General features: G+C 43.7%; 5 protein-coding genes across 5 annotated transcripts; 2 read left to right on the top strand and 3 right to left on the bottom strand.

The window, feature by feature from the left end:
* Nucleotides 1–1,308: 1,308 nt before the first annotated feature.
* Nucleotides 1,309–1,919, bottom strand: LOC136544252 (cytochrome P450 78A4-like). The gene is made up of 2 exons (XM_066536477.1): nt 1,735–1,919; nt 1,309–1,651 (listed from the first exon to the last, which is right to left on the bottom strand). The coding sequence occupies exons 1-2, from the start codon at nt 1,917–1,919 to the stop codon at nt 1,309–1,311; spliced, it is 528 nt and encodes a 175-aa protein (XP_066392574.1).
* A 231-nt stretch (nt 1,920–2,150) lies between these two features.
* On the top strand, nt 2,151–2,878 carry LOC136546597 (uncharacterized). The gene has a single exon (XM_066538570.1). The coding sequence runs from the start codon at nt 2,151–2,153 to the stop codon at nt 2,625–2,627; it is 477 nt and encodes a 158-aa protein (XP_066394667.1). The 3' UTR covers nt 2,628–2,878.
* A 2,166-nt stretch (nt 2,879–5,044) lies between these two features.
* LOC136546596 (protein farnesyltransferase/geranylgeranyltransferase type-1 subunit alpha-like) lies at nt 5,045–11,533 on the bottom strand. The gene is made up of 6 exons (XM_066538568.1): nt 11,230–11,533; nt 7,693–7,959; nt 6,923–7,032; nt 6,606–6,726; nt 6,396–6,491; nt 5,045–5,910 (listed from the first exon to the last, which is right to left on the bottom strand). Exons 1-6 carry the CDS (start codon nt 11,497–11,499, stop codon nt 5,479–5,481), a joined length of 1,296 nt encoding a protein of 431 aa, XP_066394665.1. The 5' UTR covers nt 11,500–11,533; the 3' UTR covers nt 5,045–5,478.
* Nucleotides 11,534–16,130: 4,597 nt separating this feature from the next.
* LOC136542149 (calcium-dependent protein kinase 22-like) lies at nt 16,131–20,185 on the top strand. The gene is made up of 8 exons (XM_066534455.1): nt 16,131–16,918; nt 17,020–17,143; nt 17,240–17,383; nt 17,483–17,635; nt 17,898–18,013; nt 18,099–18,266; nt 18,508–18,738; nt 19,766–20,185. The coding sequence occupies exons 1-8, from the start codon at nt 16,217–16,219 to the stop codon at nt 19,895–19,897; spliced, it is 1,770 nt and encodes a 589-aa protein (XP_066390552.1). The 5' UTR covers nt 16,131–16,216; the 3' UTR covers nt 19,898–20,185.
* A 140-nt stretch (nt 20,186–20,325) lies between these two features.
* On the bottom strand, nt 20,326–24,370 carry LOC136542150 (uncharacterized). Its single transcript, XM_066534457.1, has 10 exons — nt 23,964–24,370; nt 23,689–23,841; nt 23,058–23,274; nt 22,898–22,966; nt 22,564–22,723; nt 21,854–22,046; nt 21,574–21,729; nt 21,382–21,470; nt 20,647–20,740; nt 20,326–20,560 (listed from the first exon to the last, which is right to left on the bottom strand). Exons 1-10 carry the CDS (start codon nt 24,289–24,291, stop codon nt 20,487–20,489), a joined length of 1,533 nt encoding a protein of 510 aa, XP_066390554.1. The 5' UTR covers nt 24,292–24,370; the 3' UTR covers nt 20,326–20,486.
* Nucleotides 24,371–25,406: the final 1,036 nt, after the last annotated feature.

Raw genomic sequence — 25,406 nt, 5'->3', positions numbered from 1 at the left:
TTATATTTAACAAGCATAAATCTAAATAAAATCTATAACTAAGTTATACATGATCCAATGAGTATGGAATCTTTACTATAATTTAAGCATACAATAATTAGCCTACTATAAAAATTTCACCATAGTTGGACCATAGAAACTGCAGCTATGAATTATTTCATTTAATTACAGAAAAGCATAGATCTAAAGGTACAGCAAAAACTTTATACTAAAGCATACTATATTATATGTTCACTGTATAGATCTACCCATGTGGAGTCCAACAAAATTAAAATTTTCATTTTATGATTTTTCTGTGATTTACTATGATTTTTCAAAGATTGTGCCGAAATAAATAAAAAAGAAAAAGACAAAATCATCTTCAAAACTGCTTATAACATGGTCAGGGAGGTAAGATGAACAGTTTTAAAAGTTGAGAGAGATGTTTTGCATGGTTTTAGAGGTTAGAGAGGAAAAACTGACCTTTACGAAATTTAAGGGAGGTAAGGTGGACTTCTGGCCCCCTCAGTCCCTCAGCAACTCTGGACTCTGGCCTAGCCTCCACTCTCTCCCAGTCCCCAGGTCCTCATTCCTCATCGACCTCCTCTCTCTCTCTCTCTCTCTCGGTCTCGAGAAAATTGTAATTATAGGACGTGAAACAATGCGCTTCGTTATTATAGGACTTCAAACATCGACTTCGCTAAAACGACCCTTGAAACGTTGGCACTTTGTTATACATGACATTTGGTCTTTTAATCACTTTTCTTAACTAAAATACATATATTTTGCCATGATGTGACCATATTGCCCTCATGGCTTCAATCGACGTGGGATAGGGCTACTGGCTGCTCGCCTGGCCTGCCTGACCGACACGGTGGCGATCCTGCTGGAGTGGGTGATGGCGCGGATGGTGCTGCACCCGGGGATCCAGTCCAAGACGCAGGCCTCGCTAACTTTCTCCTTGTCCATGAATATGCTCTCCTTTCAAAAAAAAAATCAAATTCTTTTCCACATTGACAAAATCGATTTCAAACAAATGGGAAAAGATACATATCAAGTATGCAGTAAGAAACACATTGTAATATTACTGAAACATTCTCTTCACATAGTTCTCATCACATATCCGGTACTCCTAACAGTGGAGCACTGTGAACACTCCTTACCAATCGCAAACAACAAAAACAGTAACGTAGACAAAACCACAAATACAGATTGAACACCATCTCTCGACCAGAAAAACAAATTATGCGGCGTAATGAAACGCTAATAATATAATTATGCATGGAACTCGATCGCGCGCCAGCCATGCGCAGTTTGTGCTTTCAGCGATCACCACCTGGGCGTGGGCTTGCACATGAGGGGCTTCTCCATCTCCAGCAACATCCCGAGGCGCTTCGCCAGGTCGACGCCGCCGTCCGCCGGCGCCCACCGGAAACGGTGCAGCAGCTGCGCGAGCCAGAGGTGGACGGTGGCGAGCGCCAGCGTCTTGCCAGGGCACACGCGTCGCCCGGCCCCAAACGGCGCGAGCCAGAGGTCCCCGCCCAGCACGCTCACGTCCTCCTCCTCGAACTGCTCGGGCCGGAACGTGGAAGGGTCCGCCCACACCGTGGGGGCGTGCGCGATGGCCCACATGTTGACCATGGCCGTGGTGCCCGTGGGGATGAGGTGGTCTCTGACCACCGCGCCATGCACAACGAGGCGTGCCCACAAGAGCAGCGGGCCGGCGGGTGCACGCAGAGCGTCTCTACGACGCGCTGCAGGTAGGGCAGCCGGGCCACGTCGGCGTCGGAGATGACGCGGTCGTGGCCCACGACGGTGTCCAGCTCCGCCTGTGTCTTGGACTGGATCCTCGGGTGCAGCACCATCCGCGCCATCACCCACTCTAGCAGGATCGCCACCGTGTTGGTCAGGCAGGCCAGGCGAGCGGCTAGCAACCCCATCCCATGTCAATTGAAGCCCTGAGGGCAATACGGTCACATCATAGCAAAATACATGTATTTTAGTTGAGAAAAATGATTTAAAAAATCAAATGTCATGTATAACAAAGTCATTTTAGCGAAGTCGATGTGGGAGTCATGTAATAACAAAGCACGTTGTTTCGCGTCATGTCATTGCAATTTTCTCCTCGGTCTCCCCAGATCTCCCACCGGAACCCTACCCGAGCATCAGCCATGGCGATCGCCGCGCGCGTCCTGCGCCGCCTCCCGCTCCACCTCTCCCCCTCGCTCGCCCGCTCCTTCTGCGCAGTTTCCCCGGCCGCCGCCTCGGCCGCCCCGGCGTCCGCCAAGGTCGCCGACCGCATCGTGCGCGTCCTCACCATCGATCCCGACGGGGCGCGCCGCGAGGTCGTCGGACTCTCGGGACAGACACTCCTCCGCGCGCTGGCCAACGCGGGGCTCATCGAGCCGGCCTCCCACCGCCTCGAGGAGATCGACGCGTGCTCCGCCGAGTGCGAGGTCCACATCGCGCAGGAGTGGCTCGACAAGCTGCCGCCACCGTCCTACGAGGAGCGGTACGTGCTCACGCGCGCGTCCAGGAACGGCGAGCTCAACAAGCACGCGCGCCTGGGCTGCCAGGTCGTCCTCGCGCCGGAGCTGCAGGGGATGGTCGTCGCTGTCCCCGAGCCTAAGCCGTGGGACACCCCGTAATGGCCTGCCGCGACGAAATGCAAGGCAGATACGTGCGGCTTTTGACGCTGTGAGCCTCCCTTCATTCCCCTGGCTCGGTCAAGCTGTGCCATCCCCTTTTATGTTACGGATTTGATGAAGAATAATGATTGATGAGCAAACCTTGGCATTGGTTAACTTTTGTTCCTTTGAATGTGGAGTATATGAATACTGTAATGTGGAATCCCTTTGCAATTACCGCAGTTTAATGTTTCATGGTTTGAAGTTTTGTACATTGTGATGAATGGTTGATCTAGTCTTTTCATTTCCATCTTCAGAAGAAAATGCTGAACAATAGTAGAATACGAAAATTGGTCTAATATAAGCATGTGCCTAAATGATTTTCTATAATCTTTCAGAGTTCTTGATGTACCTGCAAGATACTACGTACATGTGTAGAGTAAACTCAATAAATCATAGTTCTGAAACTGAAAATCTTTTGATGTCCTTGGTGCTGGTTTATCTGTGATCTAACTCTCATTGGCTGTTACCGTCAACCGAGACCCAACGCAATGCAATTAAATAAGCTTATTAATGTTTCAAAATGTTTAGTCTACAATATCCAGCAGACTTGTCTTATTTAACAGGATTGCGTAGGCATTATGTTTAGCATATTATGTAATGCGCTAATACTAATTAGAGGAGGCTAAGTTAACTTTCAACTAGAATCGTTTGCCTGTCTTTCTAATTTGGTTTTACAGTTGGTGAAAGAACTTGCTTGTGGCAATTGATCATGTTCTTTTAGATATTCGAGGTTGGGCTGCTGTTTATCGTTATATTCAAGATCACTTTGGCCCCATTTCCTTCATTGCAATGGCATGTTATCACACATTCTCTGTAAGGAAGGTCAACATTGCAGGATCATACTTTTGGATCTTTCTTTTCCTTGGTCTTTGGTTGTGCAACCTTCCTTGACACGAATTCCCCCATTCAAATGTGTGTTTAGAGCTTTGGAGGTTGGAACTTGTATTGCCATGATGTTGTTCTGTCCACGGAACTTCAAATAGTTGTCACTGAGTGTGTTTTGCTCGCCACCTCAATTGAAATCAATTCTTTGAATGTCGAAAAGAGTTGTTGTTTTTCATGGAGCTCTGACGTGATTTGAAGAACATCTCTGAGTGCCTGGAGGTTGAAGATGACAAATAGACTGAGAGGTTTGAGCTTTATCAGCGTCGAATGTGGAGCATGGTCTTAGTGCACGTTCGGGGAACTTTGTTCCTAACGAGGAATAGGAATATCGTGGAACATCGTTCCAAATGCAGTGGGAAATGATCCAAATCAAAGAAAGGTATGAAATGGAGGAACCAAACCTTTCCCATGATACAAATCAAGGGTACGAAGTGGAGGAACCAAACCTGTACTCATGCATTTAGATTCTGTACCATGCTTTGCTTATGTAAATGCTGTATAGATAATAGATGAATTACTAGGAACAATGCAAATAGGTGTACCCCTTCTGCCCTTCATACCATGGGTTTTAAAAGCAACGTCCCACATTCCACATCGTCGTTCCTCAACCCCATCGTTTCAGGAACCTGGCCGTTAAGGTTTTGATTGTCTATACTGCCTGTTTCCTCAAGAGCAGTGGGTTCACGCTAGCTATATACTGTGTAGTATTACTACATTATTAGTTAGTTGTATTCTTTTTTACTCAATTCAGGTGATTGATCGCTTTAATCTCGGCGACTAGATAAACGAAAATTTCTTTTTCTTTCCGGATGGAGCAAAACAGCAGATTCCATTGGCTAGCAAAATCCTGAATCCTGAATATATACAAGACAGAACTCAGAAGGTCGGGTCATCCATCCACATGGGAACGTCATCTTCATTTGAACCTTTCCAGAGGTGAATTTAGAGGTGTTGGTCGGAGTCCGTCAATTCCGACGAAATTGTAAATCTTTGTAAAATACTTGAATTTAAGAAAATCTATGTCATATAACGAAATTGACCCTAATGATATTCTCGGCTTTCTCCCTATACCCTTTACCTTTCATCTCTCTTTGTAAGAGGAAAACGGTTCCCTTACCTTTCAGTGTGTACTGCGCCTGCCCTTCATCGGTAGCAAATGGACTGCTGAGTTTTTTTTTAAAGGACTGCTCTGCAACCTCCATATTAAGCTGCAACCACACCTGTCTTAACATGCTTTCATTTGAGGAAATGATCATTCGAGTTACTTCATACTCGATCAAGAGATTATCTCTAGCGATCAGTTGACATGTTACTATCCTTTCCAACAACGGCAGGGTGACAACTACAGTTTCAGTGGCACATACAAAAACTTTATAAATTACAATGGCATTGAACAAATTTTCTCGCAGGTATAAAACCGGTTGGTGGCTCCAATCAAGAGCGAAACCATCGGCAATTGTCCATCCTAAAACCACAAATTTTGTATTATCAAGTGTACAATAAAAGTCTATTTACACAATATTCACTTTTAAATAATATAAGCATTGATAAAGGTTGTGCCACAGAATTATTGAAAATCAAAGCAAACGGTTACGACTCTAGTGGACGTGATTATGGGTCTCATGCAGGCTCGCATGGCAATTGTAATATATACTTAACAAACCCACCTTCATTCAAGCTTACATGTGATTATGTGAAGTATTCAAACATTGGTTGCACAAGGTGTTATTTGGAACAGTAACACTGATAAACTTTACTAACCAAAATCGTTACAAGTATTGCTTTCAGTCACAGTGAAGGTAGCCCACACACACTGTCCGCTCTGGTTGGGTTTGCATCATGCAGATCCAATGAAACTCTAAATCATGTTTATCTCGCTGAGTCCGGTCCAACAAGGACAAGAAGGGGGTAAACCCATGTGAAGTCAGGAGATCTGAGAAAGAGTGGCCTTGAACCAAGACCAATAATTTACCCGCAGGGGATCACATTTCTGCAGGATACAGCAAACAACGGTTGCAGGATCAGCATCTGCGGTTTCAGGATGGGAGCTCCTTATCGGTTCAAGAGTGGATTTAAGTTCATCTGAAGGCTGCAAACCAGTGCAGAGAAGATCGAGCAGCAAACTCAAAGCAAATACACAAGTCCAATCATTCTTCAGGACCTTGAAACAAACACCAGAGATGCGCTCGTCGTCTACTAGCAAGTTATTCTCACCCTTGTATAGACCCTTGAGGTATCTCCAGGGGCTTTCATTCTGAGGGTTTGCTAGAATAGCTTCAATTGTGTAGTCTACTTCTGAATCACGCACCACCGTAAGGCCACCAAGAAGCGGTGATCTTGTTATAACGAAGTATCTCTGTTGGAAAACAAGTTAAACATACTTCAGTGCAAGCTAAATAGCTGATCCCAATTAGTCAGCAGAAAAACACTTAGGAAGCAGCACAGGACACAGCAGAATGTAACAGGCAATATGAATGTCACGAATAGTCATACAATCAACTTTGCCCAGATTTGACCGATAGGTACATAAAGCTACCTGTGTTGGTTACATGAACATGGTACAAACAAATTGCTTATATACATTTTTTTTTACAAATAACAGAGAAAATGTTTACATAGGCGACTGTGTAATTTCTATAATGCCATAGACTTTAAAATACAGGAAGTAAATCAGAACAAGTGTATTGTTATCCAGACTAATTGGATGAAATTAACATGGGATGATCTACGAACTAAAATAATGAAAACAATGTAAGTTAAATTGCATAAAACTAGAAAAAAAAATTCTCAAACATGCAGGAAAAACAAGAAAAATTTAAGAGGCAAAGAATAGAGCATGACCTGATTCCAAGCTGAATTGTTGAAGACATCTTCCTTAAGTAGCTGGTTGCAGTACTCCAATTCAGTCTCCCATCCCCCCAACGCTTGAAGAACCCACTACAACAATTGTAATTAAGCAATCCCGTTAGTAGAAGAAAGATTTTACTGATACTCAGCTTAGCTTGGTACCCAAATTTGGAAATTTAGAATTCAGCAAATGGGTACACATACCTGTCTATGAGACCAAGCATGGTAATTTTTTGCATCAATAGCAAGTATCTTCATTGTGAATTCATGCTCTTTGTTTGCAATATCAGGTCCCAATTTCTCAGCAAGCCATCTCTTATGATGCCTGGTAATAAAATTGGACCCTGGAGGGTTAGTCATGATTTCCAGAGCAAAGAAAAAAGATGAACAAAGTTAAAAACTATGGAAGATATTTAGTCAAGATATTGCCAATTGTTCATGCAAAACCTCCAGACACCAAAGAGAAGTTACTTTCTGTGAATTACTAAATGTGAAAAAAAAAATTGTATAATGAAACTTACCAGATTTGGTAATTTTTTGGATTACATTCAGCAATTTTTCCAACAAATTTCATCTCCTCCAGTAAATCAAAATCTAGTGCCTCCAGAATAAGGCGCCGGAAATGCCAAACCTATCAAGTAGACAATTATTCTGTAATGTCAAAAAAGTTACCAACAAAAGAATTGACTGGTCTAAAAACGAAATACATGATACAAACTAAAACAACATGGTAATAAGCTAGAAACAGCATAAAAAGTAATTCTCTGATACTACACAGCATGAGTGCTGTTCAAGAATTATGTAGCATACTGCATGAAGCATAACACGGAGAAAATTATGTCCAAGCAGTATGCCTTTGCCTTCTACAAAAATCATGGAGTATGATAAAGTATTCTGTATGATTGAATGATAGACAGTGTCAACATGAGAGTACAAACTTTCTAAAGCTGCAACCGCCTACAGGCTATACTGGGTAGTTTACATGGAAAATTCCAACTTTCTAAAACTGGCTCCAAGTCCACTGCTTTTTTCTACTTCTGTAGCCGTGTTGCATACTCATAATTGAACAAGACGAGTAGTGGATAACAAATTGTCGCCATTGTAGTCATTCAAGCTCATCACTAACACTTGGTTTCAAGTAAAAATTGAAACTAAATGGTCGAACCTCCATATTAAAAGTAGTATATATTCCCTTAAAAAACCATTCTTACTTGACCATAGAAACTTTAAGTTTCAAATAACCCCATAAAAATAAAGTAGGCCAAGAAAAAAGGATGAGGGGAATTCTCACGGTGTAGTTGCCGGGGTTGAGCTCGATGGCCTCGGCGGTGAGGCGGAGAGCACGGGGGCTTCGCTCACCGGTGAAGTAAAGGGCACGGAAGTAATCCATGACCTCACGGAAGTCATCTCGGTAGGCGATGGGCACCACGGGGCTAGGTCCGTCGTCATGCGGCACTGGCACCACGTCGGCCAGTTCTGGCCAACTGCTGGGGCCTGACTTAGCGTGCTCCATGGGCGATGAGTCCAGCTGGCCACCAGGGTTGGACCCAGTAAAGGACTGATAATTTTTGCCAAAAAAAGGAAGTTAGTAGGCATAATACTACATGTATACTACACCTGTAATTAGATCAGATCCAAATACAAATAGCTTAAGTAATTTTGCTATTCAAATCTACAAACAGAAAAGTCAGCAGCAAGATAAGTGAAAAAACACAAAGGACCTAACAATAATGTTGCCTAACAATTGTTCAAGCACACTATTATTATACTTGAATCATTCTGTCCTTTTAAGTTTGGCATGTTAATTTGTTATTTTCCACATCAACATAGTGTGGCGGTTGCAGCCACAAGATTCATTTTGGTATCAACACAGATCAATAAAGATTCAGTTTTCAGACATCAACACACATCACACAGAGATTCAAACTTAAGGTAACAGGGGTGGACCCAATAAAGGACATGAGTGTACACATGTACACCCAATAATTTTTGCAAAGCAATCAAAGTTAGTACGCAAAATACATGCATATCTTTTACTATACGAATCCTGCCCCAATCTCCCTGGCCTCTTATTTTGCCACGTCGCCCGTTATTTTCCACTGTTTGATCTTTATCGGGCCGTCAAAGAAGCAAACACTGCAACTAAACTATTCCAGAGCCTTGGTTCAATCGTTCCAAGCACGACTGTCTCTGTCCCCGCGTCAGGCGCCGCCTCCCGGGCGGTGGGCACCCTCCCTCCTCCATCGCTACTGCCGCGCCCTCCTACTCTCCTCTCCCGCACAAAACGAATCCACTGTTTGTCCCCAGCTCGCGGAACTTAAGATCAAGGTGACGGCTGCGCCAAGCAAGAGCTGAACCTGAGGGTCCCATCTCCCTCTGGTGCGTGGAATGCCGGTGTACCACTACCTGAAGCTCGCCAACGCATATGCCTTTGACGATGGTGATGTCGCTGCAGGCCGCACCATGGCTGCACGGCAACGGCGTTGCGCTGACGGAAGGCCAGCATGGGGTTGGCGATCGGATCCACCAGGGTACGGATCTCTACGGCGGCGTCTATTGACCCTCCAAAAACCCCTTCAGCTAATCGTCGTTATGTACACCTGCTGCAGAATGCAACCGCTCAAGAGATGCCCCTAGGATGTTTGATGAAATGCATGTTCGAGCGCTGTGATTTGGACATCCCTCCTTGTCTTTGCCTCTGCCTCAGATGACACTGCTAAAGGCCATGCTGTGCTCAACCACCGGCATGAGTGTCTGCAACCACACCAAGCTTACCACACTCTTTTAGTATTCCGTCACATGCTTTGTCGTGCATGTACTGCAAGTAGGCTTAACCGACATGTAGATAAATTAACACTAATGAAACAAGAAGTTTTCTCATCTTATTATAGGCTTGAAATCTTCTGCTACTCGTCACTAGAATTTTTTGAATAGTTTACTTTACCTGCTTGCTGGCATGCTACTTCCTTAGATTTCATAGCGTACTACAATCTCAACTTTTTCTGTTTGGTTCAATACCTATGCTTGTCAAATTCACATGCTCATTAGTTATCCTGTGATAAATAAAGCACCTAAATATTCTGTCAATTAGAATATATCCTAATTTCCAGAGAAGTTTATTTGACCTGCTTGGTGACATGCTACTACTTCTTTAGATTTCTTATTAGGCTACATAATTTTGTGCTATAAGATTCCTTTTCTTTAGTCTCATGTTTGTAAAATTTATGATTATAATGGCTCCTGTAAGATCTAAAAAATATTTATAATACTGTAAATGTAATAAGGATTTCAAAAAATGACAGCTGGGTTATATAGCTTTGTTCATGAAATGTCTTTCCTATTCATGCATGCTCAGGGTTGATATTACTTGCTTTTCTGAATTCATTTCCCCCCTATTGCAAGGTCCTAACTATAGAGCTTTATCTTGCATTATTATTTTGGGTACGGTGTTGTTATTTGATGAACCATGACCTTTGAACAACACAATTATTCGATTGTAGGCCAACGTTTATTATCTTCCTTCTCCTTTCACTTTGTTCTTTTCAGATTTAAAAGGTACAAATAAGAAAAGCATTCAGATAGTTTGACAAGGTAAGAGAATATTATTGGGGAACATTGCTTGTTAGATAGATTTCAGTTTTGTTATCATATTTGGAAGACACATCCATGGAAGAGAGGATGCAATTACTTGCTTTTCTGAATTCATTTCCCCCCTATTGCAAGGTCCTAACTATAGAGCTTTATCTTGCATTATTATTTTGGGTACGATGTTGTTATTTGATGAACCATGACCTTTGAACAACACAATTATTCAATTGTAGGCCAACGTTTATTATCTTCCTTCTCCTTTCACTTTGTTCTTTTCAGATTTAAAAGGTACAAATAAGAAAAGCATTCAGATAGTTTGACAAGGTAAGAGAATATTATTGGGGAACATTGCTTGTTAGATAGATTTCAGTTTTGTTATCATATTTGGAAGACACATCCATGGAAGAGAGGATGCAGATGGATTACAATTACAAGATAATAAAGGATTAATAGTTATTAAAAATTTAAATTTAGAAAGCACATCCAAGCAGCACAAAAGTATATGATGCTTGTTGTTCTCCCGTGTCAAACCCAAAACAATGAGCATGACAAAGTATGAAGAAGATGAAATGTGTAATGACATTTTTAAGATGAATACAATAAATCAAGAATTACTATTGCTGCTTACGTACATCTATTAAAAATAGTGACGAATATGCATATTAAAGAGAGAACAGTATATTGGGTTAGTAATCCATTTGGATCACAAGGTATATATGATGAGTTGCCCAGCTTCAGTATGGGCGCGGCAAAGCCGCGCCTGTGTTTCTAGTGCACTTGAAATTAGATTCAGATCCGATTACGAATAGCATGTTAGGGTTTGGGCGCACGGTTTCGCGCAGCAGGAAGGGAAGACCAAGGAGAGGCCGTACCTACGAATTACGTTAAGGTCTGGGCGCATGGCTTCGGACAGCAGGAAGGGAAGACCAAGGGGAGGGAATGCCTGGTGGTGCTCGTCGCCGGCGAAGGTGGCGGGTGGCGAAGTAGGACAGCAGCGACGGCCGGCCCAGTCGTTGGTGAGTGGGGGGTTGCGCGCATGCTTAGGGTGATGGAAGAAGACAAGGCAGAGTAGGGTTGCAGCATACAGCTACAAGCGGATTGGGTGCGTAATGACATTTTTAGAGCGAGGGCCGGTCTGAGGCTGGAGCAGAATCAAGCAGACGGAGAGGGACCGAGAGGGACGAGCTGTTGGCGTGGGAAGCAGAGAGAAGATAGTGGCGCTGTGCGGAGGGAGACCTACCTGTGGAGCTGTGTGCCGGCCGCGCCGGAGCCGGTTGCGGGGACACCGGCGCTGCAGAGGGCGGACGCCGCGCCGGAGCTGGTCGCGAGGACGCTGAGCCCCAGGTGGTGCTCGACCGAACGCGGTCTCTTCTCCGGGTTGCGGCGCGGCGAGCGGAGGGAGGAGATCGGCCGCGAGCGAGACGAGTTCAGGCGGCCCTCTGCGGATGGATCGGGAGGAGGAACTACGTTTGGAAGGTACGAATTTCGCAGAATCGGGCAGAAACTTCATAGGCAATTAGTTTAATTTTACTGGAAAAATACAATAACAGGCCCTCATTCCAAACAGGCTACGAAGAACTGAGGAGAGAGAAAGAAAATAAAAAGACTCTGACAGATGGACCCACGTACCTGGTGTGCCCCTCCGTTTGGAGTTTGGAACTTTGAAATTTCATAGAAATCAGTTTAATTTTATATAGAAAACGTAGAAATGAGAAAAAAAAATAAGTTCTAATAATAATAATAATAATAATAATAATAATAATAATAATAATAATAATAATAATAATAATAATAATAATAATAATAATAATAATAATAATCAATACATCTTAGAACTAAAGCCATGAGATACTAAGAAAGAACTCGCGTTGCTGCAGAGTAAAAGGCATTTTATTTATATGGGCGATTCATCACATGTTCAAGCCCTATTCGGAATAGAGATTTTTTTTTGTTCCTATTGTGAAATTAAATTGATCCTGTGAAATTTCAATATAAATCCTGTAAAATTCATGCGTTCCGACGGGCCCTCAGACTTTATAGCCATCTGACTCCGGATAGTAAGGTCAAAGCGTCCCCAAACAATGAGATTATGGGAACATAAGCATGTAGGTTGATAGAATACGATAAGACTTGCTTAATCAGATTGAGTAATACCCATTGATAGATTTCTCTTGATGAACAGAGTAAGGAGCTCATCTCAACAGAAATTAAAACAACACAGGCCAGAAAAAAAAAGTATTCTACGTAGCCACAGGCTCCAGGCTCCAGGCTCTAGGATCCACCGCTCCCCAGGGCCCTCTGTTCCTTGCTAATATCAGAGTTACATTACACCATAAAAATATGTTAATGAGGTGTTTTAGACACAGTAGTTTTGATAATTTGGCCAAAAGGAAACAATTTGTTGCAACATTTGAACGGATATATAACATGAATAAGAACAAATTAAGCTACGGGAAGGATTGCATCTCATAGAAACGATATTCCTGAGAACAGATGGAGCTATTTCAGACGGGGTTTCAGTTTAAGAGTCGATCAAGATGACGGAGACATGTGATGCATGTTGGGTGCCGTGAAATCATGGAATGGCAGAGAGGGAGCTACAGCCTGTGTCTTGGATCCAAAGGGGTTAGGCATGGACCTGTGGAGTGTGTTTGTCCTTAGGAGTTAGGAGGGAGAAAGGAAGGTAGCACAGAATCATGAATATAACGTGGAGTAGTTGTCAGTGTCCTCAAGAACGATGGAAGAGTTGGCACTCGATTCCAAAATCAAGCGAGATTATTGGCAGCATATAGTATAATGTGATGTTCCACGATTCTTTGAGTATAGTACTCGTGAGACGCTCTTTAGCGCTAATCATCGAGTTCGAGCACTCGGACCATAGCGCAGTGCCGCCAACTCGTTCATACACACGGCATGCATTTATGATTCTTTACTGGGTTATTAATTTCTTTGCTAGGCCAGACAACCGCATGCATGTGTGTGATGGAGATGGAAGGTGGATGTGTGGTGTAGGTTACTGCCGATGCAATGTTTTTTTCTTATTCTTATTATTTTTTTTATTTTTGTATTTTATTTACACCTTCTATTTATATCGTATTTTGCATTTATTTTTTATTTTTTATTTCATTTTCAATTTTCTTTTTTCCTTCTTTTTCCGATTTTTTTCTTCTGTATTTATGTAGGTTATATTGATACCAAAATATTTAGCTTTGCATAACTATAAATAATTTGTGTATTTATGACGTGTCTTCGACATTTGTGTGCTACACACGTACCAAACACATTGGACTTTACTTAACCAAGAAATATTGTGCCTATGTGACGTGTCTTCTGATATTTGGCGTTACTTAACTATAGAATAATTTGTACATTTGTGACGTGTCTTCTACATATATGTGGGTTACATCACTAAAATATTTGCTCTTACTTAACTATAGAAATAATTTGTGCATTTGTGGTGTGTCTTTTACATTTATGTGGGTTACATCAGATATACTTGACTTTTTTACTATAAAATAATTTGTGCCTCTGTGTTGTGTCTTTTGTTTTTGTTTGGGTTATATCGCATACCATATTTGGCTTGCTTAACTATTCAAATAATTTGTGCGTTTATGACATGTCTTATATATTTTTGTGAGTTACATTACGTACCAAAGTATTTGGCGTTGCTTAACCATATAAATAATTTATGTAATTGTGATTTGTCTTCTGCATTTGTGAGTTATATCACAAACTAAAACATTTTGTTTTGCTTAACTACATAAATAATCTGTGTATTTATGGCCTATCTTTTATATTTGTGTAGATTACATTATACTAAAACATTTGGCTTTGCTTAACTATAGATATAGCTTATGCATTTGTGATGTGTCTTCTGTATTCATGTGTGTTACATGACATACCAAAACATTTGGCTTTGCTTACTATAGAAATCATTTGGCTTACTATAGGAATAATGTGTGCATTTGCTATGTGTCTTCTTCATTTGTGTGAGTTACATCATATACCGAGGCTTTGCTTACCTATTGAAATAAGTTGTGCGTTTGTGATGTATCTTTTTTTTATATCGGTTGGGTTATATCACATACCAAAATATTTGGCTTTGCTTAAGTATATAAATAATTTGTGCATTTATAATGTGCCTTATATATCTGTGTGAGTTACATCACATACCAAAACATTTGGCTTTGCTCAACTATATAAATAACTTGTGCATTTTACGATGTGTCTTCTACATTTGTGAGTTACGTCACATAACAAAACATTTAACATTACTTAATTATAGAAATAATTTGTGCATTTTTCTACATACAACTTATTATTTGTTTCCTTTATACTTTGTTCTATATTTTTATTAGTTTTTTCTATTTATGTTATTTATTTATCTACTTCTATATATTCCATAGATTTTGGCATTTATTTAATTTTTTCTATTTTTCAGATATTGTAATATTTTTTAGAACATTTGTCTTATGAAGATAAAACATTTTATCTTGCACCTAGAACATCATTTGTACTCAATAAAGAAAATGTTCTATCTTCCTAATGTAAATATATCAATGTGGGGCCTTGTTTTAAATAGTTTATTGCAAGAAACATGATGGTGTAGTCGAAATTTAATTTAGATATTTGGTTTAACAGGTATGATTTTTTTTTAAAATTTTTTTTCAAAAGGCATTGCATGTATGCAGATGTCAATAACTTCAGCAGAGGAATTAGACTAAATTTATTACAAAATTTAACGCATAAAAAGTCATATAATTCATAGTCATCTTTAATTAAAACCAAACTTAGGGCCTGTTTGGCACGGCTCGCGCCGGCTCTGGCTTATCTGACATTGGCACTGTAGCAACTCTGTAGCGCGAAGCCGGTTTTCTCTCTCCTCCTCTTCCCCTCTTACTGACATCGTCGCTGTTCATCGAAGTCGGAGAAGCCATTTTTTCTGGCTTTTCCCCGAGTGCTACAGTACGCGTGCTACAGTGAGATAGAAAGGCAGGAGAGAGAAAACCGGCTTCGCGCTACAGTGTTGCTGTCAGAAAAGCCGGAGCCGGCGCAAGCCGTCCCAAACGGGCCCTTAAACGTATAAAGCATAAAAAGTCATATAGTCCATAGTTATCTTTAATTAATTAAAACAAAAAATCCTTGGCATGGGAAGGAAGTTTTTTTTTCGCGAACATGATTGCACGGATTGTTAGTTTTTTTGTTTGGGACTACATCTTGATGTATATGCGACTACTTACGGCACTTGGACCGCAAAGAAGACCGACATGGAGGTGAACCCGGACTCACTCCAGCTGCTACCCTCTTCCAGGATCATTTCAGTTAACCTTGCCGGCGTGCACTGCTTCCTCTCGAAGACCCTCCTGCATCTCTCCTTCCAAATGCCCCACGTAACCAGCATGGTTAGCGAGTCGAATCCGCGGCGGTAGTGCTTCCCTGGACTGCAACCACCAACTGAGAAGCAGGTCTGTGTCCGTCGGGGCCAGCATGTTCCTACCGCAGCGCGTGAGAATCCTGAACCAGACCTCTCTCGAGTATACGCAGCTCAGTAGCAAGTGGTCAGTAGTTTCGCTTGCCTGATCACATAAAGCGCAGAGATCATCGTCTTGGAGCCCATGCCTCTTCCTTCGATCACCCGTCCATAATCTGCCATGAAGACCAAGCCAGTAGAATAGCTTCACCTTTGGCAGTACCGTTGCCCTCCACACTTGCTTTGCCCCGGCCATCGAGGTCATGCCCAAGAAAAATGATCTGTAGGCGGATGAAGCCGTGTAGCTCCCATCCGCAGTCCACTTCTAGACGAATCGATCGGGCACATGCTGCTGGAGCTGGACATGCTCGACAAGCTCCCAAACCTTGACGTAACGTAATCACAGAGAACTGGTGCCGTGGGCGCGCCAGAGATGTCTCGCACCCAACGCCGCTGGAAGAGCGCGTCCCTTACTGAGCGCTAGTGGCAGCGCTTCCTGACTGCTCTGAACAGGTGCGGGGCGATCACCGCAATTGATCCCTGCGGCAACCATCTGTCCGTCCAGAATCTGGCCGACGAACCGGCATGGAAAGGAAGTTATTTTGCCGGCACTATATATCAGCTTATTGTAGTAGTACATTTCGACCCACTATATATCGAAACAACATTTTTACTGGCTTCCGAGCGGTCGGCACAGAACACGCCCCGGCACTGACGGGCAGCCAGCCAACAATCGGAAGTGTCGGGCCGTTCCCCGATGGCGCAAGCACCGGAATTAGACCGAGGAGAGGGTAAGGGAAGGTCGAGGCACGAGGGCGCTAGCGGCGGAGATAGCGAGCACCCGGCGTCCGGCGACGGTGGCGCCATGGGTGGTTGCTACTCCGTCATTGCGGCCACCAAGCTGAAGATGCTGCGCCGCGGAGGCCGTGGTGCCCCTGCCGTCCTCCCTGTCACCAGCCACGACGGCCCGTGCTGCTCCCCGGACCACGACAGCGTCAGCGTCACCAGCAAGGAGAGGAAGAAGAAGGGCGGCAGGAAGGGCAGGAAGCAGGCCTCCATCCTGGGCGACGCTGGCACCGTCGACCCGGACTTCTCGCGGCGGTACCGGCTGGGCGCGGAGCTCGGGCGCGGCGAGTTCGGCGTCACGCGGCGGTGCGAGGACGCCGCCACGGGGGAGGCCCTGGCGTGCAAGACGCTCCGGCGGAAGCGGCTGCTCCTGCGGCGCGCCGGGCCCGACGCGGACGACGTGCGGCGCGAGGTGGAGATCACGCGGCGCATGTCGGAGGTGGGCGGGGGCAGGGTGGCGTGCCTGCGCGAGGCGTGCGAGGACGACGACGGCGTGCACCTCGTCATGGAGCTCTGCGAGGGCGGCGAGCTCTTCGACCGCATCTTCGAGCGCGATCACTACTCCGAGCGCGCCGCCGCCAAGCTCGCCCGCACCATCGTCGAGGTCGTGCAGGTAACCGTCCGTCGTCCATGATCAGCCGAGGGCCGCATGAATTCGCCAGCGTCTTACGCCGTCGCCGTTCCTGCCCTGTCATGTACAAATCCGATACGCAGCTGTGCCACGAGAACGGAGTGATGCACAGGGACCTGAAGCCGGAGAACTTCCTGTTCGTGAACAAGTCGGAGGAGTCGCCTCTCAAGGCCATCGACTTCGGCCTCTCCGTGTACTTCAAGCCTGGTACGGATGGCCACCACATCTCCATCGCAAGCCTGCTTCACGCTGCCATACATCACTTCAGCTGGGATCAATGACATGGAAAGCTCTGCCGTGCAGGGGATCGGTTCACCGAAGTGGTTGGCAGCGGGTGTTACATGGCTCCAGAGGTTCTCAAGAGAAGCTATGGGCCAGAGATAGACGTGTGGAGCGCTGGTGTCATCCTGAACATCCTTCTCTGCGGATTCCCTCCGTTCTGGGGAGGTGAATGCTGCTCTCTTTTCATTCTCATGATAGTTCATCCAGCGATCAGGATTCAGTACTGAACTGCTGATGCAATATTGTTTGTTTCGACGATTGCAGAATCCGATGAGAAAATTGCAGAGTCGATACTACGGGGAGTAATTAACTTACAGAAGGATCCATGGCCCAAAGTCTCCCAGAGTGCAAAGGATCTTGTCAAGAAGATGCTTGACCCAGATCCTTGTACACGGTTGACGGCAAAGCAAGTCCTTGGTTAGTAGCCTTCAGTCCAATCTTAAGTTTACTGAAAACCAAATGCAACAGGCAGACTGCATCCGTTCATTGAAAAAAGCAGAAGGAATTTGATATACTCTGATATGCTATACTGTTATTCCCATTATTTTTTTGCAACCGTGCTTGAGCACGTTTTTCAGTAAGAGGCTGTTATTGCCATTGTTGAAAAAAAAAACAAAGTGGTTTAAGAATGCTGCATACTGAAATATGAGCACTTTTTCTCCTCATGGAAAAAAAACAGAGCATCCTTGGCTCAAGAATGCTGATAAGGCTTCAAATGTGTCACTCGGAGAGGTTGTTCGGTCGAGGCTGAAGCAGTTCTCGTCCATGAACAAGTTTAAGAAGAAGGCACTTGGAGTAAGTTGCAGATAACTTGCCGTTACTACCCTTAATTCCTTCAAGTGACACGCTGACTGATCTTTTCTGACAATGATTGATGCAGGTCGTCGCCATGAATTTACCGAGGGAAGAGATTGACAAATACAATCAAATGTTCCATACCATGGACAAGGACAATGACGGTAATTTGTCACTTGACGAGCTGAAGGAGGGTTTCTGGATAAACGGTCATCCTGTTCCAGAGGAAGAGATAAAGATGCTGTTACAAGCGGTGAGTGCAAGGATTACCATTTTTTATTCTTATATTACATAATGTAGTATTAGGATGACTGGGATATTGGCAACTGAACTACAATGAATAGAGTCGAAGAGGTAAATTCCATCTGTAATTGCAGCCAAGTATTCACAAACCTAAAAGTGTAATTTGCATTATGAAATCAATGCTCATACTACGAAGTTGCACAGATCAATTACCACTGCAATGATCTAACACAACTATCTTCGTTTTGCAGGGTGATATACACGGAAATGGCACATTAGATTGTGAGGAATTTGTAACAGTCTTACTTCACATTAAAAAGATGAGTAATAACGAGTATCTACCTAAAGCTTTCAAGTTCTTCGACAAAGACGGGAATGGTTTTATTGAAATGGCTGAGTTGATGGAGGCTCTAGGTGATGGTGAACTAAAGCCTAATGAGCAAGTGGTCAACGACATTATTCGTGAGGTTGACAAGGATAAGGTCAGTACTCATTAAACTAATTAATCAAAACTATTAATCACTTAAATATTGACCACACTGTAATTGCAACAAAAGGAAAGGAAAATAAGTGATTCACTTCACTATCGGTCATAAAGTTTTAAAGCTTCCGGTAGGTATTAGGATCCTGGAACTGTATGTAAGGTTGAAAACGGACGGAAAAAATCCCGTTCCGACCCATTCCGTTTTCTACTTTCTTCCGTCCGTTTTTGTATTTGTGGGATCCCGTTTCCGTATTTACGGTACGGAAACAGGAAAGGGGTTTTTCCGTCCGTTTCCACGAGATCCCGTTTTTATCCAGAATTGACCCGTATTTATTCCGTTTTTCATCCCGTTTTCAATCTATGTGAGATATGTCTAGAAATTGATATGTTCATAAACCTACTAATCACAAATTATGCATGTTAACACATGGTATACTAGTGAATATTGGACCGATAATTTCGTACGTGTATATTATTTTGTGACTTTGTTCATGTATACTCAAGAATATTTGATCATGTTATTCTAACTTATTTTTCTGGCTCTCCGTCCGTATTTGTCTGTTTCCGTATACCCCCATCCGTTTTAATTCCGTTTTTTCCCCGAACCCGATCCCGTTTCCGCTAAAAATATAGAAACGGAAATGGGAGAGGAGTTTTTCCGTCCGTTTTCATCCCTAACTGTATGCAACCTACGTTTTACCATTTCGAATGAACTGAAGTTAGTAAAACACCAATTCTTGACTAGTTCACTGAAACACGCAAATCAACAAGCTACCTTTTGACACCCCCCCCCCCCCCCCCCCCCCCCACCCCCACACACACACACACACACCCCAACCCCCACCACACACAGACACGCTACATACTAGTTTTCGACAAAGTAAAAGATTACAAATCTGATGAGAGAGTCGGTGTAAATCCAAAGGACTGGTTGTTGGGTTCCATCAACGTTTTTATTCCTCATCCTGGATTGCACAACACATTCTTATTTAGCATAGCTGACATTTTATAAATATATTCAACAGGATGGTCGTATCAGCTATCCAGAGTTTGAATTGATGATGAAGGGTGGATCGGACTGGAGGAATGCCTCTAGACGGTACTCAAGAGAGAATTTCAGTAGCCTCAGTCGAAGGCTGTGCAAAGATACTTTATGAAACAAGAAAGTAGTTTCCAAGCAGCAATTACTGGCTGACAGTACCATGCCCTCAACTAAACTGAGGGCATCAGAAGACAATGCAAAAGCAGGATTACTGGATCTGATGGAAATAAGGGTTAAAGGAGATCCCATATACCAGTTGCATGCTTAGCAAGCCCTCTGGCATTGTCCTTTGTTCTGGAAGTAAACTTTACTATTCCTAGGATACATATCAATGACTTAGACATAGACAGATGTAAAGGAAGCCCCAGCATCCATGCAATCCACTAACCAAACTTTGACGTTTTACTACTGTCAAATTCATAAAGAAAAGAAGCTGTCCATCTGAATGCCTAGAATTAAAATAGGATCCCAACATTAATAGATCAAAAGAGCTTCAAATTGCTGAGAGGAAAAACAGTAATTTCGCCCAAACAATATTTTACACTAAAACGATGGAGTGCACAGCACCCTGAAATGTGATGAATTAATCTGACATGAATTCGAGTAAACGACACAACTTGGAAGCTGAGTAATAAATTGGTTTGATCTGCAATTCAGTAGTTCTATATTGAAAATACATTGTGTCATTGTGTGCAACGAAAGAGCTAGAATACATAAATAAAATAAAGAAAGTTGTCTTGAAAATTAGCTTTCAAGGCATAAAAAATCAGTCCTGGACCTATTTACCAAAAAAAAATCTGAATCACAAAAACATGATTTTTCTTCTTCAAAAAAGCAGAATTTGGACCTATTTACCAAAATTACCTGAAAATCTGTGTTTGATGGAGAAAGGTGACTGGCTCACTTTTCCAGGATTCCCAAGAATCATATCGGTGACCATTTCAGCAGTGCCTAGTGCCTAATGAAAAATTGGCAGAACAACATTAACTCTTCTATCTTCTTATAAGGAAAATGACAGTAGAATAGTAAAGAGCAGAGTGCCTCCATCCCTGTTGGCATGCAACAGATTCATCTATCTTATTTGGAATCAGGAACATGACAGCCCTCATGCAAAGTAATTCAACTACCATGAATCAGCTCCAAGAGGAAACAAGGTATCTATCTTGTGAGGGTACGTTATGCTTATACAGCCTTATGCGTGCTCAAAGAATTGGATCACAGAATTGTCCACCCTTCACCCCTATGCCACAAAAAAGTTACTAGTCCCATTCAAGGAAAGATCGCTCTGTATCTAAATGACAGAACCACTGGCACAATACCTTTCACATTTCAACTGCCTAACTAAAGGGCGTACCCAGTGCAGAGAGCTCCCGCTCTGTGCAGGGTCTGGGGAAGGGTGTCAGTGGCAAGCCTTACCCTCGCCTGTGCAATGCGAGGAGACCGCGACTCGAACCCAGGACCTTCCGGTCACGGGCGGTAAGACTCTACCGCTTGCACCAGGCCCGCCCTTCATTTCAACTGCCTAACTAAACAGAAAAAATAATGTAACACAGAAACACTAGCAACTGGAGCAAATTGATACAGTGATCAGTGACTCACCAAAGTAAGTCCATTTCCTTCATGTCCTGTTGCAATCAAAATATTTGGTAGATCAGGAATAAAGTCAATAACTGGCTTTCCATCAGGCACTGAAACAGATAAGGTATTTGTTTCTGTTAGTATCAGACAAGGGTACAAAGCTAATATGAAGAATTCAGACTATGCTTCTCATTTTCTTGTTAAGAAACTTACTGTATGGGCGATGCCCTATTCTGATTTGAGTATTCTGATCAATATCAAAAGAAACATTCTTCATTGCAGGAAAAAACTCTCCTGCACGTTCCCATATACACTGAACAACAGATCTATCAACCTCCCTCGAAAAAACTTTGAACTCCCGGCTGCTTCCTGTAGTATAAACATGCCATATATTCAACTATTTCCTGTAGGTCACTTAAAATGGAATTCTTGTTTTGCTCCTAAGCAGAAACTGGAACTTGGAGCAATGGGAGAAGACTGCTCTGTAAATTACCTAGAACTAAATTTCCCTTTGTATCTACGGTTGCAGTCATTGATACGGATAAAGCACCAAGCTCATCTTCACTAGATTCCGAAGCCATGTGTGTGCTATTTGGCTTAGCAATCTGATGGTCAACATATCCTACCTCCATCAGGGCATGATTCAACTTAACCTTGTCAAATTTCTCCAACACAAGAAGATGACCCTGAACAGGAAATATGTGAGATTATTTTTTTTCTATGTTGTTGGATTAGAGAACAGGAATTTCATAATGCTATATGTAGCAAGGAATAACATATGAGGATTTACAGATCTATTAAAGGACAAATGTCAAGCTGTGGTCATTGGTCAACAGATCAGTCTGAAATAGTTCAAATGTTTGCTAGCATGAACATGGCACTTTCACAGGCTCATTTTGACTGTCAACTCCTTGCCTTAGTTCATGCAAAAGGTTATGCACTTATGAAACTCTTATTTATAAGCAGGTAGCATTGTTTCCAAGTCAAAAGGAATATTCAAGAGCCCGAATCCAATATTGTATTACTGGCTGTGCTGCATCTCACGTAAACATACACAACAAGTCTTGCAAGAATACATAAAATCCAATCCACTCTACTTTTTTCCATCAGGTAAACATATGATGACCAATAGTATGAAGATTGCTGAGTGGTCAGTACCAAAATTTTCAGAACAAAAATCAATCCAAGAAATTTCAGATATACCTTTCGTGGCTTGACAGGAATATCCAACGTCAAAGCTGGTTCTAAGAAACTATGCAACAAGGATCGAGTCCAGGCACCAGAAGCAATTACAAAAGCTTTTCTGCCATACAATATGTTTCTGGAAGTTTGGACAGCTTCAACTGTTCCAGTAACCTCCGATCTGCATATAGAATAAAATCAGTTGTCATTTATCAGTGATGCGGAGAAAGGGAAATAACTTTGAGACTAAAAAATAACATCTGAATTCCTAACAGATAGATAACACAAGCCTGGTAGTTGGAAGTATTCTTCAATTACTGAACGAAGGTTGTCTAAAAATAAGAAACTTGAATACCTTATTAATGACATGGCAGGATCATTATAGAACTCCCTATACCTTCCTTCTGAGGAATATGAGTTATTGGTCTTGCACAAGAAAATGAACCAAGAAATATCAGTGACACTGTTAGCAACGCACATTGCAGAACAAAATCAAACTCCTGAAGGAAAAAAAAAACTTCTCAATCAAAGAGACAGCCTGGAATGCATCAATCTGACAGTCTTGCGGCAAGAACACAGCACCACCATCTTTCCCTACACTGAGTGCCGGTTCTAATGCATGTAATGAAGAGGCTGACAAGAATTCCGCGTGTATGCCTGCCTGAGACAGAACCTTGGTCATTTCCTCCAATGTGTCCAGCTGTTCCGAACTTCTCCCAACTTGCAAGCTTCCTGAACAAAATTGATAGAAGCATTTTACTTTCTGTTTAAAAATCATGTTTGAGACTGAGAACCAGAATAATACAGCACAGAGCATGTAATTTCCATGATAGGACATCTAATAAAATGATATCAGTAGAATCGAGTAATGTATGGATGGACTTAAGAATCAGACTATCAGCACAGCAAGGAGTAGCAGGAGTGGTATCAAATCCATGACTGCAGGAGATGGTAATAATCTTTCACTAGCAGTAGTGCAGTAGCAGTACCATTCATAATAAACGTAATATACTGATATTATAGCGATTCTACTACTCAGATTTGTTTGCTAGTGTTTAGATACAATGGACATTTATTCATAGACTAATCAATCACCATAACAGCAAACACGTAATAAACCGCAAAATAGCGGCAGTGTGGTTCTACCTGTCCTCATCCAACCCAATCTCTCCCGTGCACCGCCGCCACCCTGGCCGTCAACCTCGGCCGCCAGCTCCTCCCAAAGTCGCTTGCTCCGCAGCGCCAGCTCCCACGTGTCACTCCCCGGCCTCCTGTGCGACATCCATATGTATCCCTGCCCTGCACACAACGAACCCCACCCAAGGAAGAAACCCGAAACCAGAGGCCCAAGGATGTATTACATCCAACTCTATGAAGGCCGAAGCACCGAATCATCAACGCAGGCGCCGAAGGAAGCGTACCTGCGCCTGTGGCACCGGAGCAGGGGACGGCAGCGTCGGCGATGGCAACGGAGAGCGAAGTGTGAAGTAGGAGGTGGCGCGCGATAGCGAGCCCGACGATCCCAGCGCCCACAACTACAACATCGTGGTGGGAGACTTCGGCCGCCCCGGCCGCCGCCGCGGCGGCCTGGGCCTGGGACCGATGCCGGAGCGCGCGGAGGGGGCGCCCACGCCCGCGCCATGGGCCGCAAACAGAGAGGCTATGGGGGCCGCGCAACGACGGCGAAGCTGAGGAGTAGAAGCGCGTGGGGCTAGGGCTTCCGGAGGTGAACGCGATGACAGCATCCATTGCAAGCGGACTAGCGGAGGCCGGCGGCCGGCCAGGTGATCCGGCGATGCCAACTAGAGCGGTTGGTGGACGAAGGAGAATTTTTTTATTACTTTTAACATTTTTTTTTAACTATTTTTAAAACTGACGCTGTTTTTTTTAACTAACACTTTTTGACGCGCAAACTGATATTGCGCGGCCAAACCACTCCACCGTGCCATGCATTGCGGCGCGGCCAGGCTACCATCGTTACCATCGTGGCAGCGATCGGTGACGTGGCCCAGCTCTGTTGCGCCACAAATCACGGCGCGGCGGGCCTGCCGCACCACTGATCACGCGCGCGGCACCGACGCGCCATCGCGCACGGCGCGACAGGCCCCAGTAAAGGCCCACGACGTGGCTCTCTCTTCCCTTTCTCTATCTCTCTCACTCGGCCCCAGTAAAGGCACGCCCGCCGCTCGCCGACGCTCCCACCACCGCCCTCGCCGTCGCGCCACACACACCGCCGCGCCACTGCCGCGCCCGCCACCACCCTCACCGCCGCGCCCGCAACCGCCCTCACCGCCACGCCACGCACACCCACCACCGCCCTCACTGCCGCGCCGCCGCTGTACACCGCTCCCCACTGTCGCGTGCCCCTCCATCTATCTCGCGTCCACCCGTCGCCGCCGAGGTGTAACACCCTCGGTGTTACACTGTACAATCTTTTGCTAAAACACTGTATGAGCATCATATTTATGTGTGAGTGTATGAATTATAGTGTGTAAATCAATTTCTGTGACTCGAAACGTTCATCGGAAACGCGAAACGAATGTTATATTTCATGTCGCGTTATGTCGCTTAGGGTTTTAAACGAATTTTTATAGAACGACAATGCTATAGAATGCATATATGGCACTTTAATAAATTTGTAGTGTAAACTTCGTAGGTGTCGGTGAAATACTCGTGGTCGAGAACGGGATTCACTAGCTAGCTTGGAAATTGAATTCGACGCAAAATCGATCAAGACGTAGTCACATTTCTTAAGTTATGAAATGGTTTGACGAAGCTAAGTTCGGCAATTTTTGTAGAAGAATCGGGTTAAATGGTGGTAGGGTCTTAGGGTTTGTTTTAGTAGCTTGATATGTCACCAGCAA

Source organism: Miscanthus floridulus, chromosome 3 (assembly GCF_019320115.1).
Source record: "Miscanthus floridulus cultivar M001 chromosome 3, ASM1932011v1, whole genome shotgun sequence".
NCBI classification, from domain to species: domain Eukaryota; kingdom Viridiplantae; phylum Streptophyta; class Magnoliopsida; order Poales; family Poaceae; genus Miscanthus; species Miscanthus floridulus.
The sequence above is the reverse complement of the archived record's forward strand: the minus strand, read 5'-3'. Positions and strand labels throughout refer to the sequence as shown.

Coding starts and splice junctions, on each gene's coding strand:
- LOC136542150 (XM_066534457.1), bottom strand. CDS start 24,291: ATGGATGCTGTCATCGCGTTCACCTCCGGAAGCCCTAGCCCCACGCGC. Junction 23,275..23,688: donor ATTGGGTTGGATGAGGACAG/GTAGAACCACAC, acceptor AATTTTGTTCAG/GAAGCTTGCAAGTTGGGAGA. Junction 22,967..23,057: donor GTCTCTTTGATTGAGAAGTT/TTTTTTTTCCTT, acceptor CTTGTGCAAGAC/CAATAACTCATATTCCTCAG.
- LOC136546596 (XM_066538568.1), bottom strand. CDS start 11,499: ATGAAGTTTCTGCCCGATTCTGCGAAATTCGTACCTTCCAAACGTAGT. Junction 6,727..6,922: donor CCAAAAAATTACCAAATCTG/GTAAGTTTCATT, acceptor TTTTATTACCAG/GCATCATAAGAGATGGCTTG. Junction 5,911..6,395: donor ACAATTCAGCTTGGAATCAG/GTCATGCTCTAT, acceptor GTTTTCCAACAG/AGATACTTCGTTATAACAAG.
- LOC136542149 (XM_066534455.1), top strand. CDS start 16,217: ATGGCGCAAGCACCGGAATTAGACCGAGGAGAGGGTAAGGGAAGGTCG. Junction 18,014..18,098: donor TTAAGAAGAAGGCACTTGGA/GTAAGTTGCAGA, acceptor TGATTGATGCAG/GTCGTCGCCATGAATTTACC. Junction 18,267..18,507: donor TAAAGATGCTGTTACAAGCG/GTGAGTGCAAGG, acceptor TTCGTTTTGCAG/GGTGATATACACGGAAATGG.
- LOC136546597 (XM_066538570.1), top strand. CDS start 2,151: ATGGCGATCGCCGCGCGCGTCCTGCGCCGCCTCCCGCTCCACCTCTCC.
- LOC136544252 (XM_066536477.1), bottom strand. CDS start 1,919: ATGGGGTTGCTAGCCGCTCGCCTGGCCTGCCTGACCAACACGGTGGCG. Junction 1,652..1,734: donor GCCCGGCTGCCCTACCTGCA/GCGCGTCGTAGA, acceptor CGCGGTGGTCAG/AGACCACCTCATCCCCACGG.